Genomic DNA, 26,903 nt, shown 5'->3' on the forward strand with positions numbered 1-26,903 from the left:
AAACCACATATATAGATGCCTCTGAAGACTGCAAGTACAACGTGCGGCAGCAAGATTACTAACAGGTGCTGGGTACAGGGAGCACACCACTCCGCTGTTACACCAGCTCCACTGGCTGCCAATTAGCTTCCGAGCACAATTCAAAGTGCTGGTGTTAACCTATAAAGCCCTAAATGACTCCAGTCCGGTTTACCTCTCCGAACGTATTCTCCCCTACGAACCATCAAGATTACTAAGATCGTCTGGAGGGGCCCTGCTTTCGGTCCCACCGGCCTCACAAGCGTGGCTGGTGGGGACGAGGGACAGGGCCTCGGTGGTGGCCCCGCGACTCTGGAACTCCCTCCCGCCAGAGGTTAGAACCGCCCCAACAATCCTGACATTCAGGAAACAGGTGAAGTCGTGATTATGGAGACAGGCTTTCGAAGAATGAGACAATGATCTGGATGGAAGACGGTGTATATTCGATTTTAGTATGACGACTGACCACTGTAGTTTTAAATATATGTGCTTTTTTAATGTTTTATTGTAATGTGTATTTTGATATTTTTACCGATTGTATATGTTTTTATATTTGGAAACTGGGCTGAGTCCCTCTTATGAGGTGAAAAGCTCGGTATATAAAACTCTGAAATAAATAAATAAATAAACACACATATGCATATATACATACACTAAATACATATACACAGACTGGGCCACAGCAACACATGGCAGGGGACGGCTAGTCTTAAATGAAAATGTGCTGGTATTGAGCTCTGCAGCAGGGACAACTGCAACATGTTGGCCATGAGTTGTCCAAGCTTGCTTTAGAGCAGTGGTTCTCAGCTTGTGGGACACCAGATGTTTTGGCCTTCAACTCCCAAAAATCCTAACAGCTGGTAAACTGGCTTGGATTTCTGGGAGTTGTAGGCCAAAACTCCTGGGGACCCACAGGATGAAAACCACTGCTTTGGAGCAATATACAGTAGTCTTAGCAATGGCATGATATACAGTAATTATGATAGAGGCTGAATTTCATTTTCTCTCTCTCTTTCCCTCCCTTCCTTTTTTTTTTCCCTTCTAGCATGTGCAATGAGTTCTCACAGATATTTCAATTGTGTCAGTTTGTGATGGTGAGTCTTGTCATGATATCTTCTTCTTTACAAAGTTTTCAAAGTTAATTATAATTGCCAAAGTGCTTACATGCATTTTGATTTACAGGAAAATTCACAGAATGCTCCACTGGTCCATGCTACATTGGAAACCTTGCTTCGATTCCTCAACTGGATTCCACTGGGCTATATTTTTGAGACCAAGCTAATCAGCACACTAATATACAAAGTGAGTCTTTGCCCTAAACTAAGAAAGAAAAGACTGAGAATTAAAATGAGATTTTGGCTGCAGCAAAGTGTGAGGCTTTTCTAGTGTAACTCACTGATTTTCTCCCTCCACAGTTTTTAAATGTCCCTATGTTCCGAAACGTCTCCTTGAAGTGCCTCACAGAAATCGCTGGTGTCAGTGTAAGTCAGTATGAGGAACAGTTCGTCACACTCTTTACCTTGACCATGATGCAGCTGAAACAGGTAACTTTGATTCTTTTGGTGAGTCTTCTGGTTTGCAAATGGGTATCTATTTTCAGTTCCCTCTCTAGTTCTTCTGCCCTCGCTGAATAAGGTTCTGATGTCTTTTTTGAAGCAGTTTTTCACAGGTCTGTTTTATTCACCTTCCAGGCTAGATAAGAGTAGGTAGGCAATGAATGTGACTTATATGAATGTGACTTTTAATATGAACTGGTTGGTTCATCTCAGATGTGCCAGGCAGCAGGAACACTTTGTTCTCCAAGTTCTGGAGTCTGACAGAAAATCCTTGTAACAGCTGTGCTAGGGCTATGGACAGACTGGTCATAAAATTCTCTTTAACCAAGACAGACCTAACTTTGGCCAGAATTTCAGTGTAAATTTTGAGAATGGACTTCTGCCCCTCAGTTGCTTCAGAAAAGTTTATTATAGAATTTCATTGCATTCCAGGTTTTCAAGTGCAAGCAAGAAAACCATACCTTATTTTGCTTGCTTCTTAGAGTATCAACTTTATGATGTTCTAGTATTTTCACATTAAATTTAACTTTACTGCGTTTCAGATGTTTAGTCATGTATCTGTGGCTAGTGTTCCAAGTTCCACAGAAATTGATAGGACTTGTATGTGGCCTGAAATCCTATTGATCTCAGTGAAACTATTAATGGGTATTATCCAGAGAAAAGGAAGCCAAAGTATGTAGTTGAGCCTTTGTACTAAGGAGCCACAGTGGCACAATGGGTCAAACCCTTGTGCCACTGAACTACTGACCTGAAGATCGGCGGTTTGAAACCGTGCGATGGGGTAAGCTCCTGTTTGTCAGCTCCAGCTTCCCATGTGGGGACATGAGAGAAGCCTCCTACAGGATGGTAAAACATCCAGGCATCCCCTGGGCAACGTCTCTGCAGACACCCAATTGTCTCACACCAGAAGTGACTTGCAGTTTCTCAAGTCACTTCTGACACTATTAAAAAAAATCTTTGTACTAGAATAACTGCTTAAAAGTAGTTGGGATTTTAATTTTTTTGCTATTATATTCATGGGCCCCGTTGAAAGTTATTGCTTTGTAGCTCTAGTATTTGTGATATTAGTGTTTTCCATGCTGGGGATACCTTATTTGAACTGTTACTTGCTGCCAGGTTGCACCCCAAGTGTAAAGCTGAGCTCCAGCTTTTTGTGTAGCTTATTTCAATGAAAATGTAAGAAAGGTAAGAGTAGCAAAGTCTTTTACCAACTCTTTTAAATGATAAATTAATATCATTGTTTATTTTTGGCAAATGTGCAATACCAGGAAAATAGATAGTTGATGTTACTGAGGCTTCCTATTCAAGAAGATAATGTCATTCCCATTTGTTTTTAGATGCTTCCTTTGAACACCAATATTCGACTTGCGTACTCCAATGGAAAAGATGATGAGCAGAACTTTATTCAGAATCTCAGCTTGTTTCTATGTACCTTTCTAAAAGAGCATGGCCAACTTATAGAGAAACGCTTAAATCTCAGAGAGACATTAATGGAAGTAAGTTCATATTGGATAGATTTGGTTTCAGCAGCTGAATTTTTCAGACACACCTGAAAAATCCAGTGCCACAGTTATTGTAGCAGTACTATTGAATTGGTATTGAATGTGTGAGGCAATCCCATCTTCCTTATTTGCATGCAATTTTAGATCACTGTTCCCTAACTCATCGGTATTACAGAAGAATAAGTTGAGAACTCTTGAGTCAGCCGTGAGAGTCAACTAACTAACTGGTTCATAATCCAGATAAATCTGTGTCGCAAATTATAGTTCTTTTGTCAGCTGGATGCTTGTCCCAGATTTGATCATTGTTCCTTTTCTGCAGCGCAAATAAGACATTACATAGACAACGCTGCAAAAACAAAAAAATATGTCAAGACACATTCTAGACCTGTGGCTCTCTACTCCGTAGAATAATAAATTGCCCCAACTGGTTAGTCATACCTGCCCTGTCTGTCCATGTGCTTCTCTTTTTGTTAGCAACTGTCATTCTTGACACAATGACAGTGCCATAATGTGTTTTTTTTCCATGCTCAGTTCTAGAGATGTTCTCGTCCTGAGAAAGTCACCAAATCATTGATAGGCTCCACCAGAAGCTGATCAGATTTTATAAATTTTTGCATGTGCTTTAGCACATCACTAAGTTATTTTTTTGCCACTTTCACATGTCGTTTCAATTATTAAGCTGCTGTATACATTTGTTTTAGGCTCTTCATTACATGCTGTTGGTGTCTGAAGTTGAAGAAACTGAAATCTTTAAGATTTGTCTGGAGTATTGGAATCATCTTGCTGCTGAACTATACAGAGAGAGTCCATTTTCGACATCTGCATCTCCATTACTTTCAGGAACTCAGCATTTTGATGTTCCACCCAGGAGACAACTATATCTGCCTGTACTATCTAAGGTAAAGGAAGACCTTTGTTTGTTTCTGATTCTGCCCATATTTTGTGATTATTATTATTATTATTATTATTTAAAAGATGTCTCTTGGATTGCTGTATTCAGCAGGAGAATACACTTAGGGATTTATCCAATCACTACCATTGTAAAAGATGGTTTATACATGCAGTCCACAGGTTATGAACAAGATAATAGCAATAATAATACACTTTTTAAATATTCCACTTTATCTTTGGACTTGGCCAATTACAGTTTTACATATATAAGGCAAATATTCAGTGCTGCTCTGAGTCCCCCTGCGGAGGTGAGAAGAGCGGGGTAGAAATGATATAAATAAATTCAATTTGCTTAGTGTAGTCTCCTCTTACCGAAAGTGAAATAAGGAGACTGCCTGAAAATACTTTGAAAATGCTGAAAATGCTTGAGTTTGTGTGTTTTCTCAAATACAGGTGCGCTTGTTGATGGTGAGCCGCATGGCAAAGCCGGAAGAAGTGCTTGTGGTGGAAAACGACCAGGGGGAAGTTGTCCGAGAATTCATGAAAGATACAGATTCTATCAATTTGTACAAGAACATGAGGGAAACGCTAGGTAAGTAACTTTATATTTACGTAACAGCCATGCTCCATTTTCTGGAGAAAGAAGCAGTCTAAGGCAGATTTGCTGTCCTGTGCTTTTGGAGAAGGGGTTTCAGTTGCTGGAAGTGATTACAGTCTTCAGTAAAGACCTTGGCTTGAAAAAGTGGAGTGTAAATATCTATAAAATGATAGCAGACCAAACGGGACCTACACAACTTTGACAGAACTCTGATTGTTAGTTTGCATTTAGAAAGGTGTTCCTCAACATGGGATGATTCTAGAAATGAGTGGGGTATTCTTTCTAGATGCTCAAACTCCTACAGTAGATTGAGTTAGTCATGGGGTTCTGTGTGCCAAGTTTGGTCCAGGTTCATCATCGATAGAGGTCACAGTTTCTCTGGTTCTGGGTGGACTACAACTTCCAGAAAGGAAGGGCAGTTCCCCCCAAATCCCTCCAGTAATCAAATTTCCATATATCAGATCATAGAGAATCATAGAGTTGGAAGAGACCTCATGGGCCATCCAGTCCAACCCCCTGCCTAAAAGCAGGAATATTGCATTCAAAGCACCCCTGACAGATGGCCATCCAGCCTCTGTTTAAAAGCTTCCAAAGAAGGAGCCTCCACCATACTCCGGGGCAGAGAGTTCCACTGCTGAATGGCTCTCACAGTCAGGAAGTTCTTCCTAATGTTCAGATGGAAGATATGTGTGCCAAGTTTGGTCCAGATCCATCGGCGTTTGGGTTCATAGTGCTCTCTGGATGTAGGTGAACTACTCCTTCTAATCAAGGTGAATTTCCCCCAAAGACCTCCAGTATATATATTTTTGCTGGTTACAGTGGCTCTGTGTGCTAAGTTTGTTCCAATTCCATCTTCGGTTGAGTACAGAGGGGTTATTGATTGCAGGTGAACTATGAATCCCAGTACCCACAACTCCAAAATGTCCAGGTCAATTCCCCTCAAAACCTACCAGTATTCAAATTTGGGAATATTGGGTATGCATGCCAGGTTTGGTCCAGATCCATCATTGTTTGGGTTCATAATGCGTTCTGGATGTAGATGAACTACAACTCCTATAGATCCCTCCAAATACCTCCAGTATTTTTTGCTAGCCATGGAGCTTTTGTGTGCAAAGTTAGTTCCAGGTCCATCATTGGTGGAGTTCAGAGTGCTCTTAGATTAGAGGGGAACAATGCATCTCAGTACCTACAACTCCTATAAATCATGGCGAATTCTCCCCAAACCTCTAGTATGTTCAGTTGCTGATCAGTTCCTCTGCTTGCTGTGTTCCACAGAAAATAATAGGAAAGAGTTAAAGGAGAGTCAGTGGGCGGGGTGATGCAAATTCCACACAAATAGAGAGAGTAAAAAACACTAGGATGTCTGTGGTGGGGGAAACACATAGGATGAAATTGTCCTCATATGAAAGCCTTTACTTGGGTGGTGGGCAGTATGGTGTTGGTGGAAGACGCTGGCAGGGCTCTTGTACATGTTCATGCCGCTCACTATAACCTGCAGTGTCATTGGAGTGTGGGGGGGGGGGTGCTTTGATGGCTTCTCATGGGTGGGGATCATAGCTGTTTCTGGAAGTGGGAGCCTGTCTGTGAAAGTGGGCATTCCAACCACATAAACCCTTATATATTTTAACTTTGATTATTTGTATAGATATTGTGTGTGCGTGTGTGTATGCAGACTAAACTAATTGAATCAAATGTCTCTTTTCTTTCTATTTGTGATATTGAACTACATGTTCTGCTGTATATTTTAATTACAGCTCATCTAGTTTGTTGTAGCACTTTCCTTTTCAAGTATTATTGTGTGGTTTATGTAGCAGAGATGGCTTTTGAATCCACTGACCAATTTGCTCTTAATTATTGTTGTCTCTAGTTTACCTTACCCACCTGGATTATGCAGATACGGAACGAATCATGACAGAAAAGCTTCACAATCAAGTAAATGGTACTGAATGGTCCTGGAAAAACCTAAACACTCTTTGTTGGGCTATAGGCTCCATCAGCGGAGCAATGCACGAAGAAGACGAGAAGAGGTTTCTTGTTACAGTCATAAAGGTTTGTCACAATAAATTTTACAAGCTTTTTGGGAAGTACCAAGCAGATCTTTTCTACAGCTGAGCATTACCAGGGGATAACAATCTGTGGTCAGATTCTAGGAAAGGATTGGGATTTTATGAAGTTCTTACACAATTAATATCTTTCTCATTGCTGTACCCCATGTGACTTTAAAATATTTTGCAGTCAGACAAAACACAACACCCATATAACCCATAGATGGTGCCAGACAGTACTTTTTCCCACATCTGTAGGCCCAGAGTAGATGGAAATTGGTGTTTTGTTAGAGAGAGAAGTAAATCTTGTCTTACTTCAGCTGAGGGAAAAGGCAAACTGTTCTTCTTACCATGCTTTTCCAACAAAGAAGGGGCTATAAGTTGCCAGCAGCCATTTGGCCGCTGGGAAATGGATAGGATTTCATGTATTTTCCTTCATTTTGAGAAATGGGTGCAGCCTCAAAGGTAATAACTATGCGTTGCAAAGGAAAATAACAAGTTTGATAAAAGTAGTGTAAAATTTTGTCAATGTCAAGAAAAAAATTAGTAATCAGTCTTTCAAACACACATGCGGTCGTTAGGGTAGGCTCCAAATACAGCTTTTTTTAAAGGAAGGATTTCCTTTTTTGCCACTGGAGCGGTAGTTCTGAAAAATCCAATAAAGGCAGAAGCAGCAGGAAGTATGACTTCATTCTGTGTGCAATTGGAAAATGTGTTACTACAAAGTAAAGCCCACTAACTTACATGCCTTTGAATGAAAGAGGGTTTGCACCCTGTGTACCTTTAATTAAATAAATCGGCATTTCTGAAAATAATAAGAAAATGTATTTATACCTCGCCCCCACTCCCCGAAGGGACTCGGGGTGGCTTACAACTATCCATAGATACAAAAAATACTATAAACAAAAAACAACAGTAAACAATCACTCCAAGTGGTCAGATACTGGTCAAAGGACATTTAATCAGCTCCCAAGTTTGCAAAATTTGTGTTGTTGTTTTTTTTATCTGTTTGTTTTGTTCTGTTAGAAATGTAATACAATGTTCTGGTTGCGGATGACACGATAAATAAATAAATAAATCACTACATAAAATTAAAATTACGTATTAATACAAACATTAATAAGTAACAGTTTAAAAGCTATTAATAGAATAGACACGTGCTCCTTTAATAGCATAGGCACTTGCTACTTTAGCTTTCAGAACTGCTATGAAGGACTACTAACTCTTAATTGTCATTTTTTTGTATTTGATAAACACTTTTATTTATGTTTATTTAGATCTTAATGTATATATGATTTTATAGATTACTGTTATTATGTATGCTGGATCTGTATTGTTTTTTTAAAACATTGTGAGCCACTTTGGGTCCCATTTAGGGAGAAAATCAGGATATAAATAAAGATTTTTTTTTCTCTTTTGTAGGACCTCCTAGGACTCTGCGAACAAAAACGAGGAAAAGATAATAAAGCTATTATTGCATCCAATATAATGTATATTGTAGGCCAATACCCAAGGTTTTTAAGAGCCCACTGGAAATTTCTGAAGACTGTTGTCAACAAGCTGTTTGAGTTTATGCATGGTAACTTCTCTAGCATTTCCTTTGGTCTTTAGTGAATAAGTATTATTTATGATCTACATTTCCAAATAGTTTGATAGTTAAATCTTTTAGCATGAAGAACTTTGAGAAACTGTATTCTCAGAGTTTGGTAAGAACCTATTAATGTATCATTTAAAAATAGAGACTGTTTTTATTGTACACGAAGTTACGAAACTTAGTATTCTCCAGACTGAGAACTTGAGTGCTGAATATACACTATAAGGTTGTTTTAGCTAAAATTTTGTTTCTGCTCTATCTTTAGAAACCCATGATGGTGTCCAGGATATGGCTTGTGATACTTTTATAAAAATAGCTCAGAAATGCCGCAGGCATTTTGTTCAAGTCCAGGTGGGAGAGGTCATGCCATTCATTGACGAGATCCTGAACAATATTAATACGATAATTTGTGATCTTCAGCCACAACAGGTACCTCATTCCTAACTATATAGATTCCTTTCATTCACAGTCAGCTACAGAATGGCTAATTTGCTGCATTGTAATGTGGATGGTCTTTCTCCGAAAGTGCTCCAAAGGAAGAATTTACTACCTTGGGAGGTTGGTGCATATCCATTTATTTGTGATTGTGCAGACATCATGGCTTCATATCCAAAAGCTCTGTAGTGATAAGGATTTTGAAGATGAAGATCCACCCAGAGGAAAAGTGTTCTTGCCATACATCAAGGGAACCACTGACCACATTGGGAAACTGATGAGGAAACACAGCATACAAACCACTTACAGACCCACCAAGAAAATCCAACAAATGCTACGTCCAGCAAAGGACAAGAGGGATCCTCTCACCTCTGCAGGAGTCTACAGTGTACCATGCAGCTGTGGGCAAGTCTACATAGGGACCACCAAACGCAGCGCCCAGACACGCATCAAGGAACATGAAAGGCACTGCAGACTACTTCAACCAGAGAAATCAGCCATAGCAGAGCACCTGATGAACCAGCCTGGACACAGCATATTATTTGAGAACACAGAAGTGCTGGACCACTCTCACAATCACCATGTCAGACTACACAGAGAAGCCATTGAAATCCACAAGCATGTGGACAATTTCAACAGAAAGGAGGAAACCATGAAAATGAACAAAATCTGGCTACCAGTATTAAAAAACTCAAAAATTACAACAGCAAAACAACAGAGGGGAAACAAACAGGCACATAAAATCACTCTCAACAAGAGATTCCCCCCAGGCCCTTCCAAGCCATTGAATGATAATCAAGGTGATCAGCTGAAACATTCACAGCTAGCCCCAGCAGACAAAAGTCCTTTGTCTCACCCTGGTCATTCCACAGATATATAAACCCATTTTTCCTACTTCCAACAGACCTCACTACCTCTGAGGATGCTTGCCATAGATGCAGGCGAAACGTCAGGAGAAAAATTGCCTCCAGAACATGGCCATATAGCCCGGAAAAACCTACAACAACCCAGATTTTGAATTTGTTACTGTATGGTGAACAAGACCACCCTTGCATTTACGTCACTTAAGCCTTTTAAGAGAATGTCAATGAATTAATCATAATCTGAAAGACGAGCATTTATTTGAGAGAACAGAAGGGATTCTGAGATGCATTTATATCTAAGCACATTAGTATACTTGCCCTTTTCAGACTTTCCAGCTACTTACTTTTCTATGTTTTTTCTCCAATTGTAGGTGCACACTTTCTATGAAGCAGTTGGATACATGATTGGTGCACAGACTGATCAGACAGTACAAGAACATTTGATAGAGAAATATATGTTATTACCTAATCAAGTATGGGACAGCATAATTCAGCAGGCCACAAAAGTAAGGAAACAGTCCATGGTGCTGCAAAACATGGCAGTAGTTTAAGGGAAAAATAGATTTTTGGTTTAAGATAGGTCATTCTAGGAAGATATTGACCAGCAGTGAATATTTCTTTGTATTTATGGGTTTTTTTTCTTTGCAGTTTTGATTTGACATGCTCTTTCCACAGAGTAGATATATCTAGGTAACTCGGATATTAAAAGGCAATTAGTCTTTCATTTCAGGAATTAGTCTTTCATTTCATTTCAACTTTCTACTTGTTTTGTTTCTACCTGACAGAACAAACTTCCTTAGAAAGGCTTGAATCTCAATTTTATTTTCCCCGTTTGAGGCTTAGCTCATTAACTGTACTTAGTTAGCTGATTATTTAGACACCAAGGGAAAATATTTTCCCTCAGTATGTACAACAATATTATATTGCTGTGAGTTTTCTGCTGTGTGGCCATGTTCTAGAAGCAATCTTTTTAGGAGAGAATGCTTCTGGAACATGGCCACACAGCCTGGAAAACTCACAGTAACCCAGTAATTCTGTCAATGAAAGCCTTCAACAACACAATACTGTAGTTTTATTTACATTAATTGAAGAAGCGCTCATTATGTTAATGTTCATGTAGTATTTCTTGAAAGTTTGCCTTTCTTGCCTAGAACTATGTAAACATGGCTCACTTTCATTCGACAGAACGTTGATATTCTAAAGGACTCTGAAACAGTTAAGCAACTGGGTAGCATCCTAAAAACGAACGTGAGAGCATGTAAAGCTGTTGGGCATCCCTTTGTAATTCAGCTGGGGAGAATCTACCTGGATATGCTGAATGTCTACAAGTGCCTAAGTGAAAATATTTCTGCAGCCATTCAAGCAAATGGTAAGGATTACTGTCTTGATTGATAACTTTGTTTGTCATTAACCACCATGACTCATGGTTTGAGGACTGATGACCTCGGCTTAAGGATAGATTAACAGTGAGTGGTGACAAAACCTTTCCCAAGTTGGGAGGGGAGATTCGTATCAGAGGAGATACATAATCCTGAAACACTGTCCTTCAGTGCAGTAACAGGATTAAGGTTGAGAGGTGTGTTGTAATTCCCAAAACAGATTTTGCACTTAAATTGTTCAATAATCTGTATAGTTAAGTTTCGGCTTTCCAGAATTATAAATAGGATTTCCTGGTTACAAAGATTATTAGTCCTGGCTATTTTGTGCTCGATGAATAAGTAAAGCATATTTGGTTGGGATCAAGATAGAGGCTTTGGAACTCTTTGACCAAGGAGGTCAATTTGATGGCTTTCGATCCTAATGCAAGTCAGCTGTTCTGACCTCTGTGATAATTCAATTTTGGAGACAAGTTGTTTTTTGAAAAATAATGTGGATGGTTGGAGCAGGGGTTTCCAAAGTGTGCTCCACGGAGCCCTTGGAGTCCGTGAGTGTGAGAGACTCCGCATCAGTTGGCACCATGCTGCTTCCCTTCTCCTCTTAACTCTTACCGGGGTGGGCATGTGGCAGCAGCGCTGTGCTGCTTCCCTCCACTTTTCCCATCTCTGTGAGGCAAGCTTTTGGGCATGCAGTGCATCAAATGGGTGACCACTCTTGGGCTGTCCATTGGAGCAGATCGGTTAGCAAGAGCAAGTTGTTGCACGAAAACAGAAAAGCTGAGTGCTCTGAGCTCAGGAACTGCCAGCAGAGATCACAGGATCAGAGCTGGGACAAGGACACAGCGAGCCAAGCAACTCAGGCAGTGGATGTGTTTGAAAGGCAGAAGACAGAAAAAGGAGAGAGAAGAGAATTGGAAAAAATCTGAGCTGGACCTTTGTTAGTGAGGGTGCTCCAGGCATTCAAAGAAGACATGGGGAGGAGGGAGATTTCAGGGAATCTGCATTAAACTCTGCCACAAGAAGCAGGCAAACTGTTAACTTCGGGTGTACATTTAACATTGTAACATTTTTCAAATATGTTAACTTGTTGTTAAATCATTTTGTAAATTTAAATAACGACTAATATTTTCTCCAGTTGTTCATTACTATTGTTTCCTTTATTAATATATAGATATTTTATATATAAAAATATATATATATGATATTTATATCCTGTCCTTCTCACCCCGAAGGGGACTCAGGGCGACTTATATAATTGGCATTATTCCATGCCCAAACAACAACACCAATCAAAAGCAATTGAACAACCATTTAAAACAATATATACAAACATTAGATGACAGTTGTGCATAGATCCAAAGCTATATAATTAAATAATTGTTCATCTATCTAGGGTCAATTCCAGTTGTATTGCACAGATAGTTATGCTGGGGCAAATGCTTGCTCCCAAAGCCAATCTAATTTCACTGGGGAGGGTATTCCAAAGCCAAAGCACCACCACTGAGAAGGCCCTGTCCCTCGTCTCTACCAGTAACACCTGCAAAGGTGGTGGAACTGAGAGCAGGCCTGCCTTGGAAGATCTTAACCTCTGTGATGGTTCATAGAGGGAGAGGGATTCGAAAAACTAAGTTGGGCTGGGGCCATTCAGGGCTTTATAGGCCAAACCCAGCACTTTGAATTGTGCTTGGTAGCAAACCGGCAGCCAGTGGAGCTGGTGCAATAGGGGGATTGTGTGCTCCCTATACACTGCTCCCGTTACCAATCTGGCTACCGCACGTTGGACTAGTGTTGAAGCTTCCAAACAGTCTTCAAATGCAACCCCTCGTAGAGTGTGTTGCAGTAGTCTATATGAGATGCAACCCGCGCATGGACCACCATGGCCACTTTTGACTTCCCAAGGTATGGGCGCAACTGATGCATATACCTTATTATATACCTTAGTATTCATACGTCCATATATGTATTGTATGTGATATGCCTCATAGAACATAGATAGAACTAAACCAAACATCTCTTGGTGCTCCTCGAAAAACTTTTGCTTCAAAATGTTTGGGAACCCTTGGCTTAGAGGGTTACGATATTTTTAACAAATACCATTTTACAAAGTATATTCCTGGATTATAATTGGCACACCTCCCTTTTCCAGGTGAAATGGTTACAAAGCAACCTCTGATTAGAAGTATGAGAACAGTGAAAAGGGAAACGTTAAAACTAATTTCCGGCTGGGTGAGCAGATCCAATGACCCTCAAATGGTAAGTGAATTCTTATTGTACAGCAGCCTCAATGAATTAAAGGTACACATACAAAACTTTTTTAATGCATACTTTGTATTAAAACATGGCTGTGTTTCTTTTTCCAGGTAGCTGAAAACTTTGTTCCCCCTTTGCTGGACGCAGTTCTTATTGATTACCAGAGGAATGTTCCAGCTGCCAGGGAGCCTGAAGTACTTAGTACAATGGCCATAATAGTAAACAAGTTGGGGGGACACATTACTGCTGAAATACCTCAGATATTTGATGCTGTCTTTGAATGCACATTGAATATGATCAACAAGGTAATCTAATACTCTCATCTATACAGGCAGAGTCCCTGAGTACTAAACACTCGGCTTACAAATGACTCACAGGGGGTGAGACAACAGGAAGTGATAGAAATCTACCCCTTGGAAGGGAAATTCGTTCATGATAGAGTTATCATGGGGAAAAGGTGTCTCCACTAAAGTTTGTTCACCAATCCTTGTTTCCACAAGAAACCATTTTTTTTCAAAATCCAATTGTCACAAGGACAGAAAGTGAGGTGAAGTCTGTGAGTTGGATTATTAACAAAAGTCCCTCCTCATAAATGCACAGCAGAGTAACTTACTAGCAACAGTGTGACCTAGCACCAGTAGCCAAAGTGATAAAAAGAACAGATACACACAGATCAATGTTATCTCTTCCATAGGAGGCTTTTCTTTATAGCAAAATAATATGGTCGTACTACTTACAAGGACAAGGTTTCCATAACACAAATAAAGTTCTTTACACTTCCACACTGGACTTCTTTCTCATGAAGATAAACAGCTTCACTCTCACAGAGCCTCTTCTCACAACAAACTTACACTGAAGTTTTACACAGTAGCTTTTTACACACAGCAGCCTTCACACTGGAGCTTCACACACAATGGCTTTCAACCTAGAGCTTCTCTCAAACAAAGTTTCTCACACCACACTTCTCAAACTGAGGCCTTTCTGCCACTGAGGCCTTCTCACACTAAGGCTCTCTCAGACTAAGGCCTTTTTCACACTGAGGTGAACTAACACTGAGGCCTTCTCATACTGAGGCCTACTAACACAGTGAGGCCCTTCTCCGACAAAGACCTTGCACAGACTGAAGCTACTAAGCTACAGGCACACCTGCTTATATTGAACTGCAGCTTTTGCTGAGTCATTGCATACATTTTACCCATTCAGTGCTTGATTCATATTTTTGTAATTAAAAAATCCTAGTTAATTTTTAGTATTTCTGGAAAAAAAATCTTACGAACAGGGGCACAGACAGCAAAACAAAGACCACATGGGAACTCTTGCCTATGCTATCCAGATAAATATATATGTATATTTTTGGTTGGAGTTACAATTAAAATGTACCTGTTCTGCCTTACAAACAAATTCAACTTAAGAACAAGTCTTTCTCGTATAGAATAGAATCAAAGAGTTGGAAGAGACCTCATGGGCCATCCAGTCCAACCCCATTCTGCCAAGAAGCAGGAATATTGCATTCAAATCACTCCTGACAGATGGCCATCCAGCCTCTGTTTAAAACCTTCCAAAGAAGGAGCCTTCACCATGCTCCGGGGCAGAGAGTTCGTAATTTGGGGGCTGCTTGTATTCTTGCATAGATCCACATCATTGGAACACAGCAATGCCTTGGGGTTTCTTGAGAGTGAACCATATTCTGTCATTTCTCTTTCGAACTATAATACGACTCTTACAAGTATGTTTCGGGCTTTTTTATCAGTCTACTGCAAATAAAAATACTTAGCAGGGGTGACTACTGATTCTTTTTCCACTTTCTGAGGAGAAGAACTCTATTGAAGGAGATCTGTAAAGGCAGACCTCTCGCTGTGCTATAAAATGTAGTCAGTGCCACATTTTCCAGGACAGAATATAGCCCCCAAACCTCATTTTTCCTTCTTCAGTCTCTTCCTTCCCCTCCAATGTTTGTAGCAGTGTGGCTTACTATCTACTCTAAAATTATGTTCACCTTTCATCATCTGACCTTGTGACTCCAATATCTAAATCCTTCCCTGGCTTCCTGTCCATTCCTCGATCTTGCATAAACTTCCTGTGCCCTTTCCTTTGCCCTTCAGTTGTCTAGGATTATAGTCTGCTCGTGTATTGTACGCTCTAAACCAGATCATGATTTGCATTTTGTTGGTGCTATTTTTAAAATGGACTCAAGACTTTTAAGCATAAGTGTATGCCTATTGTAGTACGACTGTGATGTTGAAGATTTTATTCTTCTGTTTAGATTTTCAAAAAGGTTCTTTTGTTATGCTTTATTTTTACCATTTGTGCACAAAAAAGGAGTAATTTGTTTCACTTTCTTGCTGTTAGGACTTTGAAGAGTACCCTGAACACAGAACAAACTTTTTCTTGCTACTTCAAGCTGTAAACTCTCATTGCTTCCCAGCATTCCTGGCCATCCCACCTGCACAGTTCAAATTAGTACTGGACTCTATCATTTGGGCTTTCAAGCACACAATGAGAAACGTTGCGGATACAGGTGAATACACGTCGTCCAGATTTTCTGATCCTCCGTGTTTCAATACATAATGTAGTTTGGCATAAGTAACCCCTCTCTGACCAAAACAAATTTACATGGCAGAACGAAGGTTGGGTTGCTGTAAGTTTTTCAGGTTGTATGGCAATGTTCCAGAAGCATCCTCTCCTGACATTTCATCTGTATCTATGGCAGACACCCTCAGAGATTGTGAGGTCTGTTGGAAACTAGGAAAATGGGGTTTATATATCTGGGAGCCCCCGGTGGCGCAGTGGGTTAAAGCACTGAGCTGCTGAGCTTGTTGATCGAAAGGTCGCAGGTTCGATTCCGGGGAGCGGCGTGAGCTTCCGCTGTCAGCCCTAGCTTCTGCCAACCTAGCAGTTCGAAAACATGCAAATGTGAGTAGATCAATAGGTACCGCTCCGGCGGGAAGGTAACGGTGCTCCATGCAGTCATGCCGGCCACATGACCTTGGAGGTGTCTACGGACAACGCTGGCTCTTTGGCTTAGAAATGGAGATGAGCACCACACCCCAGAGTCAGACATGACTGGACTTAATGTCAGGGGACTACCTTTACCTTTACCTTTACCTATATCTGTGAAATGTCCAGGGTGGGAGAAAGAAGTCTTTTCTATTCGAGGTAGATGTGAATGTTTCAATTGGCCGCGTTGATTAGCATTTAATGGCCTAGCAGTTTCAAGGTTTGGCTTACTGCCTGGGGGAATCCTTTCTTGAGAGGTGATTAGTTGTCCCTGATTGTTTCTTTTCTGGAATTCCCCTGTTTTGGACTGTTGTTCTTTATTTACTGTTACAATTTTAGAGATTTTAATACTGGTAGCCAGATTTTGTTCATTTTCATGGTTACTTCATTTCTGTTGAAATTGTCCACATACTTGTGGATTTCAATGGCTTCTCTGTGTAGCCTGACATGGTCGTTGTTAGAGTGGTCCAGCATTTGTGTTCTCAAATAATATGCTGTGTCCAGGTTGGTTCATCAAGTGCTCTGCTATGGCTGACTTCTCAAATTGAAGTAGTCTGCAGTGCCTTTCATGTTCCTTAATTCGTGTGTGGGCAAAGCTGCGTTTGGGGATCCCTAAGTAGACTTCTCTGGAGAGAATGCTCTGGAACATGGCCATACAGCCCAAAAAACCTATTTATTCCGGTCATGAAAGCCTTCAGCAATACATAGAACGGAGGTTGTTTTCTATATACCTAGCCAAACAACCTGATGTTTTGATGTTTTGTTTCATGTTTGATATAATAGGTTGCATTTTTCATTTAATTTTAGTTTTTCAGTTATAATTTGCTTTTATATGATGGGTTGTCAATTTTCGTCATTATGGGTGTATTGCTATTATGTTCAGGCATTGAATGTTTGCCTTTTATGTTTGGAGTCCACCCTGAGTCCCTCCGGGAAGATAGGATAGAATATAAATAAAGATTATGATGATGATGATTTTTGTTCTGTTTTTGTTTTGTTTTTTGGTATGTGCTGTATATATAATGATTACTAGTAGTAGGTAAAACCTTTACTTAGCTTTGTACTTTTTTCCCCCAGGCCTTCAGATTCTTTACACACTTTTACAAAACGTTGCACAAGAAGAAGCTGCTGCCCAGAGTTTTTATCAGACTTACTTCTGTGACATTCTTCAGCACATTTTCTCTGTTGTAACGGACACGTCTCACACTGCAGGTAACAATTGCAGAACATGGTGGGGAAGCTAAGGGGCCTTTGCCTATAGCAAGGTAGGAGGAGAAGAACTTGTTCATAGAATCAGAGTTGGAAGAAACCCCAAGGTGTTGGAGATAGTAACCTTCTCGAGCCTTAATGTATTGTCTGTTTATAGTGTGTTGTTTATTTCCTGAAGCGTGTGTCTTCTTTGGTTTGCAGTTTTCTTAGCTCTGTGTCAGTGTTTCTCAACCCGGGGTTGGGACCCCTGGGGAGTGTCAGAGGGGTGACCAAAGACCATCTGAAAATACAATATTTTCTGTTGGCCTATCTTCTTTTTTGGAAACAAATGGCACATCCTCCCACCAAAAGCCCTCCTCCTGCTGTGATTGGCCAGCCTCTCAGCGAAAGGGAGAGCTATTTCTGAGACTCCAAGCGGGGAGGGGAGAGCAGCTATGCTCTCCTAAATTACTGTCAATTCCTTCCAAATTCCTCCAGTATTTTCTGTTGGTCATGCGGGTTCTGTGTGAGAAATTTGGCCCATTTCTATCAATGGGGTTCAGAATGCGCTTTGATTGTAGATGAATTATAAATCCCAGTGACTACAACTCCTAAACCTCAAGGTCTATTTCCCCAAACTCCACCAGTGTTGACATCTGGGCATTTGTGCCAAGTTTGGTCCAGATCCATCATTGTTGTGAGTCCACAGTGCTCTCTGGATGTAGGTGACCTACAACTCCAAAACTCAAGGTTAATGCCCACCAAACCCTTCCAAAATTTTCTGTCATGGGAGATTTGTGTGCCAAGATTGGTTCAATTCCATCATTGGTGGAGTTCAGAATGCTCCTTGAGTGTAGGTGAACTATAAATCCCAGCAACTACAACTCCCAAATGACAAAATCCATCCCACCTCAACCCCACCAGTATTCAAATGTCTGCTTATTGGGTATTTGTGCTAAATTGGTCCAGTGAATGAAAATACATCCTTTATATCAGATATTTATTATTCATAACAGTAGCAAAATTACAGTTACAAAGTAGCAACAAAAATAATTTTATGGTTGGAGGTCGCCACAACATGAGGAACTGTATAAAGGGATCGCAGCATTAGGAAGGTTGAGAAAAACTGCTCTGTGTTCTTGAGGCAGTGGGAGGGGCTGCAGACCATGTAACTGGTTCAATAACTGTTTAGAATTCAGTTTAAAAGGATGACAATTGAGGCTTGGAGCCCCGGGTGGCACAGTGGGTTAAACCCCTGTGTTGGCAGGACTGATGACCGACAGGTCGCAGGTTTGAATCCGGGGAGAGCGCGGATGAGCTCCCTCTATCAGCTCCAGCTCCTCATGTGGGGACCTGAGAGAAGCCTCCCACAAGGATGGTAAAACATTAAAAAAAAAAACATCCAGGCGTCCTCTGGGCAACGTCCTTGCAGACGGCCAATTCTCTCACACCAGAAGCGACTTGCAGTTTCTCAAGTTACTCCTGACACGACCAAAAAAAAAATTGAGGCTTGAGTTGTTTGAGTACAGAAGTCAGTGTGGGAAGTTTGAAAACGGTTGTGGCTTGTGTTCCCTTGAAAGTAGACTGTTATGAAAGAGAACTGTACAAAGCAATATAGTTTTGATGAGACTGATAAAGTCTATAAGTTAAAGATACAAACTGAAACATCTTAAAGTTTAACCTGACAAGAAATTTGCCTGTATATTTAAATACATAGAGTTGCAAGTAAAACAAACATGCTATTTTAAAGAAGTCAGCTCAAATCTTCGTCTGCTGAGAACATAGAATAGAAATAAGTTATTTACGTGCTCAGAAATCACCTATTACCTAGTAAACTAAAGGAACACTTCCGAAACTCTGCTACCCAAAAGGTTCTGATCCTAACAGGTCATAATCCCCAATAGGTTATGATCCTAACAGCTCATCGTTCATATCCCAATACAAGGGCCATCCATCCCACTCTGTCAGGCAGAAAGACATAATCTGACACTCCCCACAGATGGCCATCCATCCTCTGTTCAAAAATCTCCAGAGGAGACTCCACATTCTTAGGCTCTTACTGTCAGTAGGTTATTCCTGGTATAATGTTTTTAGGTGGAATCTTTTCCCCTATACTTTGAATCCAATGCTCCATTATGTCTCCAGAGCAGCAGAAAACAAACTTTCCCCTCCTCAACATGACATCCTTTCATGTATTAGATACAGCTCTTACGTTTCCTCTTTGGCTTCTCCTCCAAACTACACATACCCAGCTTCCTAAGCCACTCCCCATGGAGCTCTAAATATATTATTCTCTTTGTTTACTTCATCCAGGTTTGACGATGCATGCATCAATTCTTGCATACATGTTCAACTTAGTAGAAGAAGGAAAAATAAGTACTCCGCTAAATCCTGGAAATCCAGTGAACAACCAAATGTTTATTCAGGAGTATGTTGCTAATCTCCTTAAGTCTGCATTTCCTCATCTGCAAGAGTAAGTATGGTTGATTCTCACAGTTTAAGGATAATTTTTGTGTAAATTCTGTTGAGTATTAACTGGCTCTTTTCGGCGTGTTTTTTTTTCTTCTTTCCCCGTCATAGTGCACAGGTTAAACTGTTTGTAACAGGACTCTTCAGTTTAAATCAGGATATTCCTGCTTTCAAGGAACACCTTAGGGACTTCCTAGTGCAGATAAAGGTATGTGGGATTTCCTCTTTGAACAGATATTTCACTAGATTGGGACTCTCAGCTTTCTTCTGGCACAATTGTTATTTCTATAGCACATGCTTTTGCTTAAAGTTTGTGCAAGGAGGTATCTTCAGAGTTGTCATGCTGCCTGGGATGCTCAGTAGGTGTGGTCCTTAACCACTGGATGCACAACTGGATTGACTGCCTTGCAACTGGTTACGCAAGGGCTCGATCTGGCCATTCCAGTCTGGGTATGCTGGTGAAATGTTGTGCTACACAAACAGTGAAAGGCATTTTAGCCATAGCTTTGTGTCAGAAGACCTATTGTTTAGTCTCTCATGAATAGTCTCTCATTGTGCTGCACGTTCAGTTGGTAGGCGTGTAGTTGTCAACAGCAAAACTGTTCACTCATGAATGTATTTTAGTTATTATAGCCAATATCTGAACTGCTGAGCTGGTTTTAGTTCTGGTTCCATCCTGGAAGGAGACTTCCAAATGAGGAAGGCACATGCAATGTATGTTCAGATATACTTGGCATAATATAGTCCTTTAAAAATGGAATGGCACCCTTTTCTTGAAAGCTTGGATTGATTCCAATGGCAATATAAGTAACTTGGGCTTTAGTACATTAGAAACCACAGGGCTAAGTGTAACCGGTCACAACAAAAGATATGACAGTAGGGGAAACAGCCATAAATATATGAAAATTGCATCTGAGTAAAATAATTGAGAGGTTGATGTGTTGGGTTACATAATGCTTTCCCTATGAGTCCCATTAGAGAGAAAAAGGAAATACAAAAGGGGGCTTTTGTTGTTTGAGTCAGAAAATGTGGATAAAAGATTAGGAAAAGGCTGGACAAAACAAAAAGAAAGAGCTCTGCACACTAGTTCTGTTATGAGCAAAGGAAATTGAAAAAAGTGAACAAACCCAACGGGTACTCACCAATCCCCCTTCTTACTCCTGGAAAGAAATGACAAGTGGAGTACCATAAGCAGGGTTCCGTCCTGGGCCCGGTTCTGTTCAACATCTTGATTAATGACTTAGATGAAGGGTTAGAAGGCATGATTATCAAGTTTGCAGATGGGACCAAATTGAGAGGGATAGCCAATACTCCAAAAGTGAGGAGCAGAATTCGAAACGATCTTCACAGATTAGAGGGATAAATGGCTAAAACTAACAATATGAAGTTCAACAGTGACATGCAAGATACTCCACTTAAGCAGAAAAAATGAAATGCAAAGATACAGAATGAGGGACAATACCTGTCTCGACAGCAGTATGTGTGAAAAAGATCTTGGAGTTCTCGTGGACAGGAAGTTAAACATGAGGCAACAATGTGATGCGGCGGCAAAAAAAGCCAATGGGATTTTGGCCTGCATCAATAGGAGCCTAGTGTCTAGATCTAGGGAAGTCATGCTACCCATGCTCTATTCTGCCTTGGTTAGACCACACTTGGAATTTGTGTCCAGTTCTGGGCACCGCAGTTGAAGGGAGACGTTGACAAGCTGAAATGTGTCCAGAGGCAGCGACTGAAATGATAATGGGTCTGGAGAACAAGCCCTATGAGGAGCGGCTTAAAGAGCTGGGCATGTTTAGCCTGCAGAAGAGAAGGCTGAGAGGAGACATGATAGCCATGTATAAATACGTGAGAGGAAGTCATAGGGAGGAGGGAGCAAGCTTGTTTTCTGCTGCCCTGACTAGGACATGGAGCAATGGTTTCAAACTACAGGAAGGAGATTCCATGTGAACATTAGGAAGAACTTCCTGACTGTGAGAACTGTTCAGCAGTGGAACTCTCTGCCCCAGAGTGTGATGGAAGCTCCTTCTTTGGAGGCTTTTAAACAAAGGCTGGACGACCATCTGTTGGGGGTACTTTGAATGTGATTTTCCTGCTTCTTGGCAGAATGGGGTTGGACTGGATGGCCCACAAGGTCGCTTCCAACTCTATGATTTGGCTCTTTTAACTGTGATGATAATGTTTTAACATGTATAGTGCTGATATTTTAACCGTGTAATGAAGTGGCATTGTGTTGTTATTGTATATTTTTTGTATATTAACACATGTTGTGAACCGGTCCGAATCCCTCTTTGAAGGTGAGAAGGTCGGTATATAAAACCTCGAAATAAATAAATAAATAAATGATTCTATGAAGGAGACAACTTCTCAACAGAGTGTTTAGGTCATGGGATTCCCAGCCTTGCCCCAACCAGAGAAAGGAAATCTCTGGTAACTGTATTCAAAATTCAAAGGCAGTAAAGAAGAACACTACTAATTCTGATCTACTTCTTATAATGCATATACTAAATTGTTGTAATCCAGTTCAAGAACTTGACAAGTGAGATGGATCTCTAGGCTCTGGAATGTTTTGTGTTTTAGGATGCAGTAACAGCTTTTTAATTTTGAACTCCCTTTTTGTAGGAATTTGCAGGTGAAGACACATCTGACTTATTCCTGGAGGAAAGAGAGACGGCTCTTCGACAGGCCCAGGAGGAGAAACACAAACTACAGATGTCTGTCCCTGGCATCCTTAATCCACATGAAATTCCTGAGGAAATGTGTGATTAAAAAATAACCAGTTGCGCTGTTTTCTTCCTCTGCAGCTGCTTAGTTGTAGAAGAAAACAGGACTTGGGTATTTCTTGACCAAAATGATGCCAATTTGTAAATTTCAGATGTCACCTAGTGGCCCTTTTTTTCTTATGTGTTTTTGTATAAGAAATTTTCTGTGAAATATCCTTCCATTGTTTAAGCTTTTTGTTTTGGTCATCTTTATTTAGATTTGCATGAGGTTGAAAAATTAAGGCATTTTAAACAAAAAGAAAACACTTCATGCCCATTTTGTGGCTAAGGATTTAAAAAAAAGAAGAAGAGGCAAAACATATAACTTGTAAAGTCTATTGCAGAATTATACATTTTTCCAGTTAGAGCAGAGATTTTTTAAAAAATTAGGGATCACTTTCTGTCTAGCCTGCTCTGCAGTCTAGGAGATAAGGATAATATGTAAATCCATCAGATAATTGTTAGGGGGAGGAGGAGGAGGAGGAGCATTGCTGCGCCATCAAATATGAATGAGCAGCTTTGGGGCTAATGGCTAGGCTAGGCAACCAGTATTTGCAAGTCATATGACAAGTTTGCAGCAAGATCATGTGCATATCATCCCATTGTAAAGCAACTTGGAGAAAAAAAAGTATGGGAACACAGTACAGTTAGTTATTTTTACACAGTTCTTTTGTTTTTGTGTGTGTGCTGTCGCTTTGTCGACAACAGCTTTTTGTTTTCCTCAATGAGGAGTGTTGCTCATTTGTGAGCCTTCATTAACTCGAAGTGAAATGGTTAAAAATATTTATCCTGTTAGAATAGGCTGCATCTTTTTAACAAGCTCATTAAAGAAGAACTCTGGCTTTTGAGATGACTTCTACTAATTTACATTGTTTACCATGCTGTAGTGCTTTAAAGAACACTACTTAAAAAGCAAAATAAACTTGGTTTACATTTATTTTCCTTTCCTTGGCTTTATTATTGTTTTGTTGGGATGCTCTCGTCGCCTTAAATTTGGAGGATATGAACTGTAGAGAAGTGCTGGGAGGACAACCAAGACTTGTATCTGGCTGGTATTTCCAGAGCGACTGAAACTTCTTAAAAGCAACATACACATTGTGTTATCGAAGGCTTTCATGGCCGAAATCACTGGTTTGTTGTGAGTTTCCTGGGCTTTATGGCCATATTCGAGAAGCATTCTCTCCTGACGTTTTGCCTGCGTCTGTGGCAGGCATCCTCAGAGTTTGTGAGGACCTCACAATCTCTGAGGATGCCGGCAAAACGTCAGGAGAGAATGCTTCTGGAACATGGCCACACAGCCCAGAAAACTCACAACAACCCAACATACACATTGCAATATTTACATCTCGGATCTGTTCTTGAAACCTACGTTTGCTCCCATGTGTAGCTTTTCCAACATTACCATTTTTAAAACTGATTTTTAGTGGCTCTTCTCAAGCAGTTGATGGTATGATGAAAGACTAACAAATGAAATAACATTCGACAGTGTCAGTGTTAAATAATGTTCACTCAACACTTCTCCCAGCATTTTCTCTTCTGTACATCAAACTCCCTACTTGGTTTATCTTGGGGCCGTTGGCATCCGTGTTGCCTTCGGTCCTTAGGCTGTCACACTGGGTTTTCTTAATGCGTCATTGATGTGCCGTTGTTTAAAGAAAATGAGAATAGATGCTTAATGTTCATCTTTTTATATAAAATTTGAATATCATAATTAAATAGTTGTATTGTGCCTTTGTTATAGATCCAGGATTTTAGGTGGAAATCCTTTATGCAGTACCTGTCTAAGAAGAATAACATACTGAATTTGAGTACTATTAATACTTACAAGATATAACTTACTAATTCTAGATATAAGATCTCAAAGTTGTGGCAGCTGTCATTTCCAGTGAAAGCTTTTTGTGCAACCTACAGAAATAGGTGTCTGAAGCAGTTGGAGGATATAAAAGGCATGCCAGGGATCAGATTTACTAATTTAATTACTAATTTTATACCATAGGAAAGGTAAAGGCTTCCCCTCACGTTTAAGTGTACTCATGTCTGATTCAGAGGTGGTGCTTATCTCCTTTTCTAAGCCGGAGAGCTGGCATTGCCCATAGACACTTCCTAGGTCATGTGACCAGCATGACTACATAGAGCAGTGTTTCTCACCCTGGCGGTCGGGACCCCTGGAGGGGTCACGAGGGAGTGTCAGAGGGGTCACTAAAGACCAACAGGAAAACACACTCATTTCTGTTGGTCATGGGGGTTCTATGTAGGAGGTTTGGCCCAATTCTGTCATTGGTGGGGTTCAGATTGTAGGTGAACTACAAATCCCAGCAACTACAACTCCCAAAATGTCAAGGAGTATTTTCCCCAAACTCCACCAGTGTTCACATTTGGCCATATTGAGTATTCGTGCCAAGTTTCGTCCAGATCCATCATTGTTTGAGTCCACAGTGCTCTCTGGATGTAGGCGAACTACAACTCCAAAACTCAAGGTCAATGCCCACCAAACCCTTCCAGTATTTTCTGTTGGTCATGGGAGTTCTGTGTGCCAAGTTTGGTTCAATTCTATCGTTGGTGGAGTTCAGAATGCTCTTTGATTGCAGGTGAACTACAAATCCCACCAGTATTCAAATGTGGGCATTTGTGCCAAATTTGGTCCAGTGAATGAAAATACATTCTGCATATCAGATATTTACATTATGATTGGTAACAGTAGCAAAATGACAGTTATGAAGTAGGAAGGAAAATAATGTTATGGTTGGGGGTCACCACAACATGAGGAATTGTATTAAGGGGTCGCAGCATGAGGAAGGTTGAGAACCCCTGACATAGAGCGATGTAATCTTCCTGCTGGAGTGATACCTATTGATCTATTCACATTTGCATATTTTCAAACTCCTTGGTTGGCAGAAACTGGGGCTAACAGCGGGAGCTCACCCTGCTCCCTGGGTTCAAACCACTGTCCTTTTGGTCAGCAAGCTCAGCAGTTTAACTCGCTGCGCTCACCATAGTGAGAAATAAAGAATTCCTATTACAGTATGCGTTAGACGATTGAGAATGTCCATAAACGTGCTGCGCCTTGGGCACATTCACCCGCATTCTGGAAAATAATAATAATAATAATAATAATAATAATAATAATAATAATACTTTATTTGTACCCTGCTATCATCTCCCCAAGGGACTCGGTGCGGCTTATATGATGCCAAGCCTGCAGTACATCAATAAACGAAGGCAATAACAAATAATCAATACAAAACAGTTGAAATAAATCTCATAAACAAAAAATACACAGTAGACAATAAACAATAATAACATACAAGCATTTAAAACCTATGGCCAGGCCAAATGTAATAATTAAAATTTAAAAATAATGCTGGGCATGAACAAGGAAGGGTATAACTAGGATAGGGTTTTCAAAGAAAGATGAGGGCGTGCAGACAATCCTAAATCAATATTAAAGTGCATTTGAGGACATATTGCTAAGAGTTTTCCTTATTCTGGGAAGGCACACTGGAACAACCACATTTTCAGGCTCCTCCTAAAGACTGCCAGAGTTGGGGCATGTCTGATGTCCTTGGAAAGTGAATTCTAGAGTCGGGGGGCCACCACCAAGAAGGCCCTCTCCCTCGTCCCCACCAATCGCGCCTGCGAAGGAGGTGGAAGCGCAAGCAGGGCTTCTCCAGATGATCGAAGAGATTGTGTGGGTTCATATACAGAAATGTTTGGAAGGCTACACTTTGCTCACCATATTTTACTATCTGGCAGACCTTATCTTCTAGCATTTTATAAGATTGTTATGGCTACTGTGTGAAATTCCAGTCAAGACAAAGACTACAGCTGTCTTTACCTTCCACATCATAGCTGGAGCAGGCTTGCGTCCCATATTGGGCAAAAGGCAGGATATAAATTAGAGATACACAAAACAACTAAAACGTGTTGTCTTGAAAATGATTGTGATCCACCATAAAAATCATGCCCTGTGGAAAAAGCATGCTCAGGGGTTTTTTTCCTCCAAAACAGATGTCCTGTTTCAGTAACATATCATAAAGATCTACACATGATTAGGAATACTCCATACCAAAGCTGAAACAAAAGTCGCATATAGATGATACCTAGTCACATGTTCCCAAATGCCTCTAGAAAACTTCCAAATGTGAGATCCACCTGTAAGGTACTGTCAAAAGATGGCTTGCAGCAAAGTGGTAAATCTTGCCTTCCAGGAGACCAAATCACAACGAAAAACACCTCTACAAAGGCCCTTTATAATCATCCCAATTGTAGGTGTTGGTCTGGCTGGCTGTAGAGCTCATTGTCAAGACAAGGTCATAAAAGGTGTGGCCAGTGGTCCAGCCTACACTCTTTGGTTCTGCCAGA

General features: G+C 40.5%; 1 protein-coding gene across 5 annotated transcripts in view; it reads left to right on the forward strand.

Moving 5' to 3' along the window:
* XPO1 (exportin 1) overlaps nucleotides 1–23,478 on the forward strand; it is a 60,294-nt gene extending 36,816 nt beyond the window's left edge. For all 5 annotated transcript variants that reach the window (XM_067462768.1, XM_060754626.2, XM_067462778.1 and 2 more), the window contains 18 exons: nucleotides 1,064–1,112; nucleotides 1,201–1,320; nucleotides 1,434–1,562; nucleotides 2,912–3,070; nucleotides 3,778–3,975; nucleotides 4,421–4,559; nucleotides 6,433–6,614; nucleotides 8,033–8,189; nucleotides 8,470–8,633; nucleotides 9,874–10,008; nucleotides 10,688–10,871; nucleotides 13,025–13,131; nucleotides 13,239–13,433; nucleotides 15,478–15,646; nucleotides 17,203–17,337; nucleotides 19,627–19,786; nucleotides 19,894–19,990; nucleotides 22,402–23,478. In XM_067462768.1, coding sequence (XP_067318869.1) covers nucleotides 1,064–1,112; nucleotides 1,201–1,320; nucleotides 1,434–1,562; nucleotides 2,912–3,070; nucleotides 3,778–3,975; nucleotides 4,421–4,559; nucleotides 6,433–6,614; nucleotides 8,033–8,189; nucleotides 8,470–8,633; nucleotides 9,874–10,008; nucleotides 10,688–10,871; nucleotides 13,025–13,131; nucleotides 13,239–13,433; nucleotides 15,478–15,646; nucleotides 17,203–17,337; nucleotides 19,627–19,786; nucleotides 19,894–19,990; nucleotides 22,402–22,548 — 2,626 coding nt within the window. In that variant the 3' untranslated portion in view covers nucleotides 22,549–23,478. The remainder of the gene's footprint in view (nucleotides 1–1,063; nucleotides 1,113–1,200; nucleotides 1,321–1,433; nucleotides 1,563–2,911; nucleotides 3,071–3,777; nucleotides 3,976–4,420; nucleotides 4,560–6,432; nucleotides 6,615–8,032; nucleotides 8,190–8,469; nucleotides 8,634–9,873; nucleotides 10,009–10,687; nucleotides 10,872–13,024; nucleotides 13,132–13,238; nucleotides 13,434–15,477; nucleotides 15,647–17,202; nucleotides 17,338–19,626; nucleotides 19,787–19,893; nucleotides 19,991–22,401) is intronic.
* The last annotated feature ends 3,425 nt before the right edge of the window (nucleotides 23,479–26,903 follow it).

This window comes from Anolis sagrei, chromosome 1 (assembly GCF_037176765.1).
Source record: "Anolis sagrei isolate rAnoSag1 chromosome 1, rAnoSag1.mat, whole genome shotgun sequence".
Classification (NCBI taxonomy): domain Eukaryota; kingdom Metazoa; phylum Chordata; class Lepidosauria; order Squamata; family Dactyloidae; genus Anolis; species Anolis sagrei.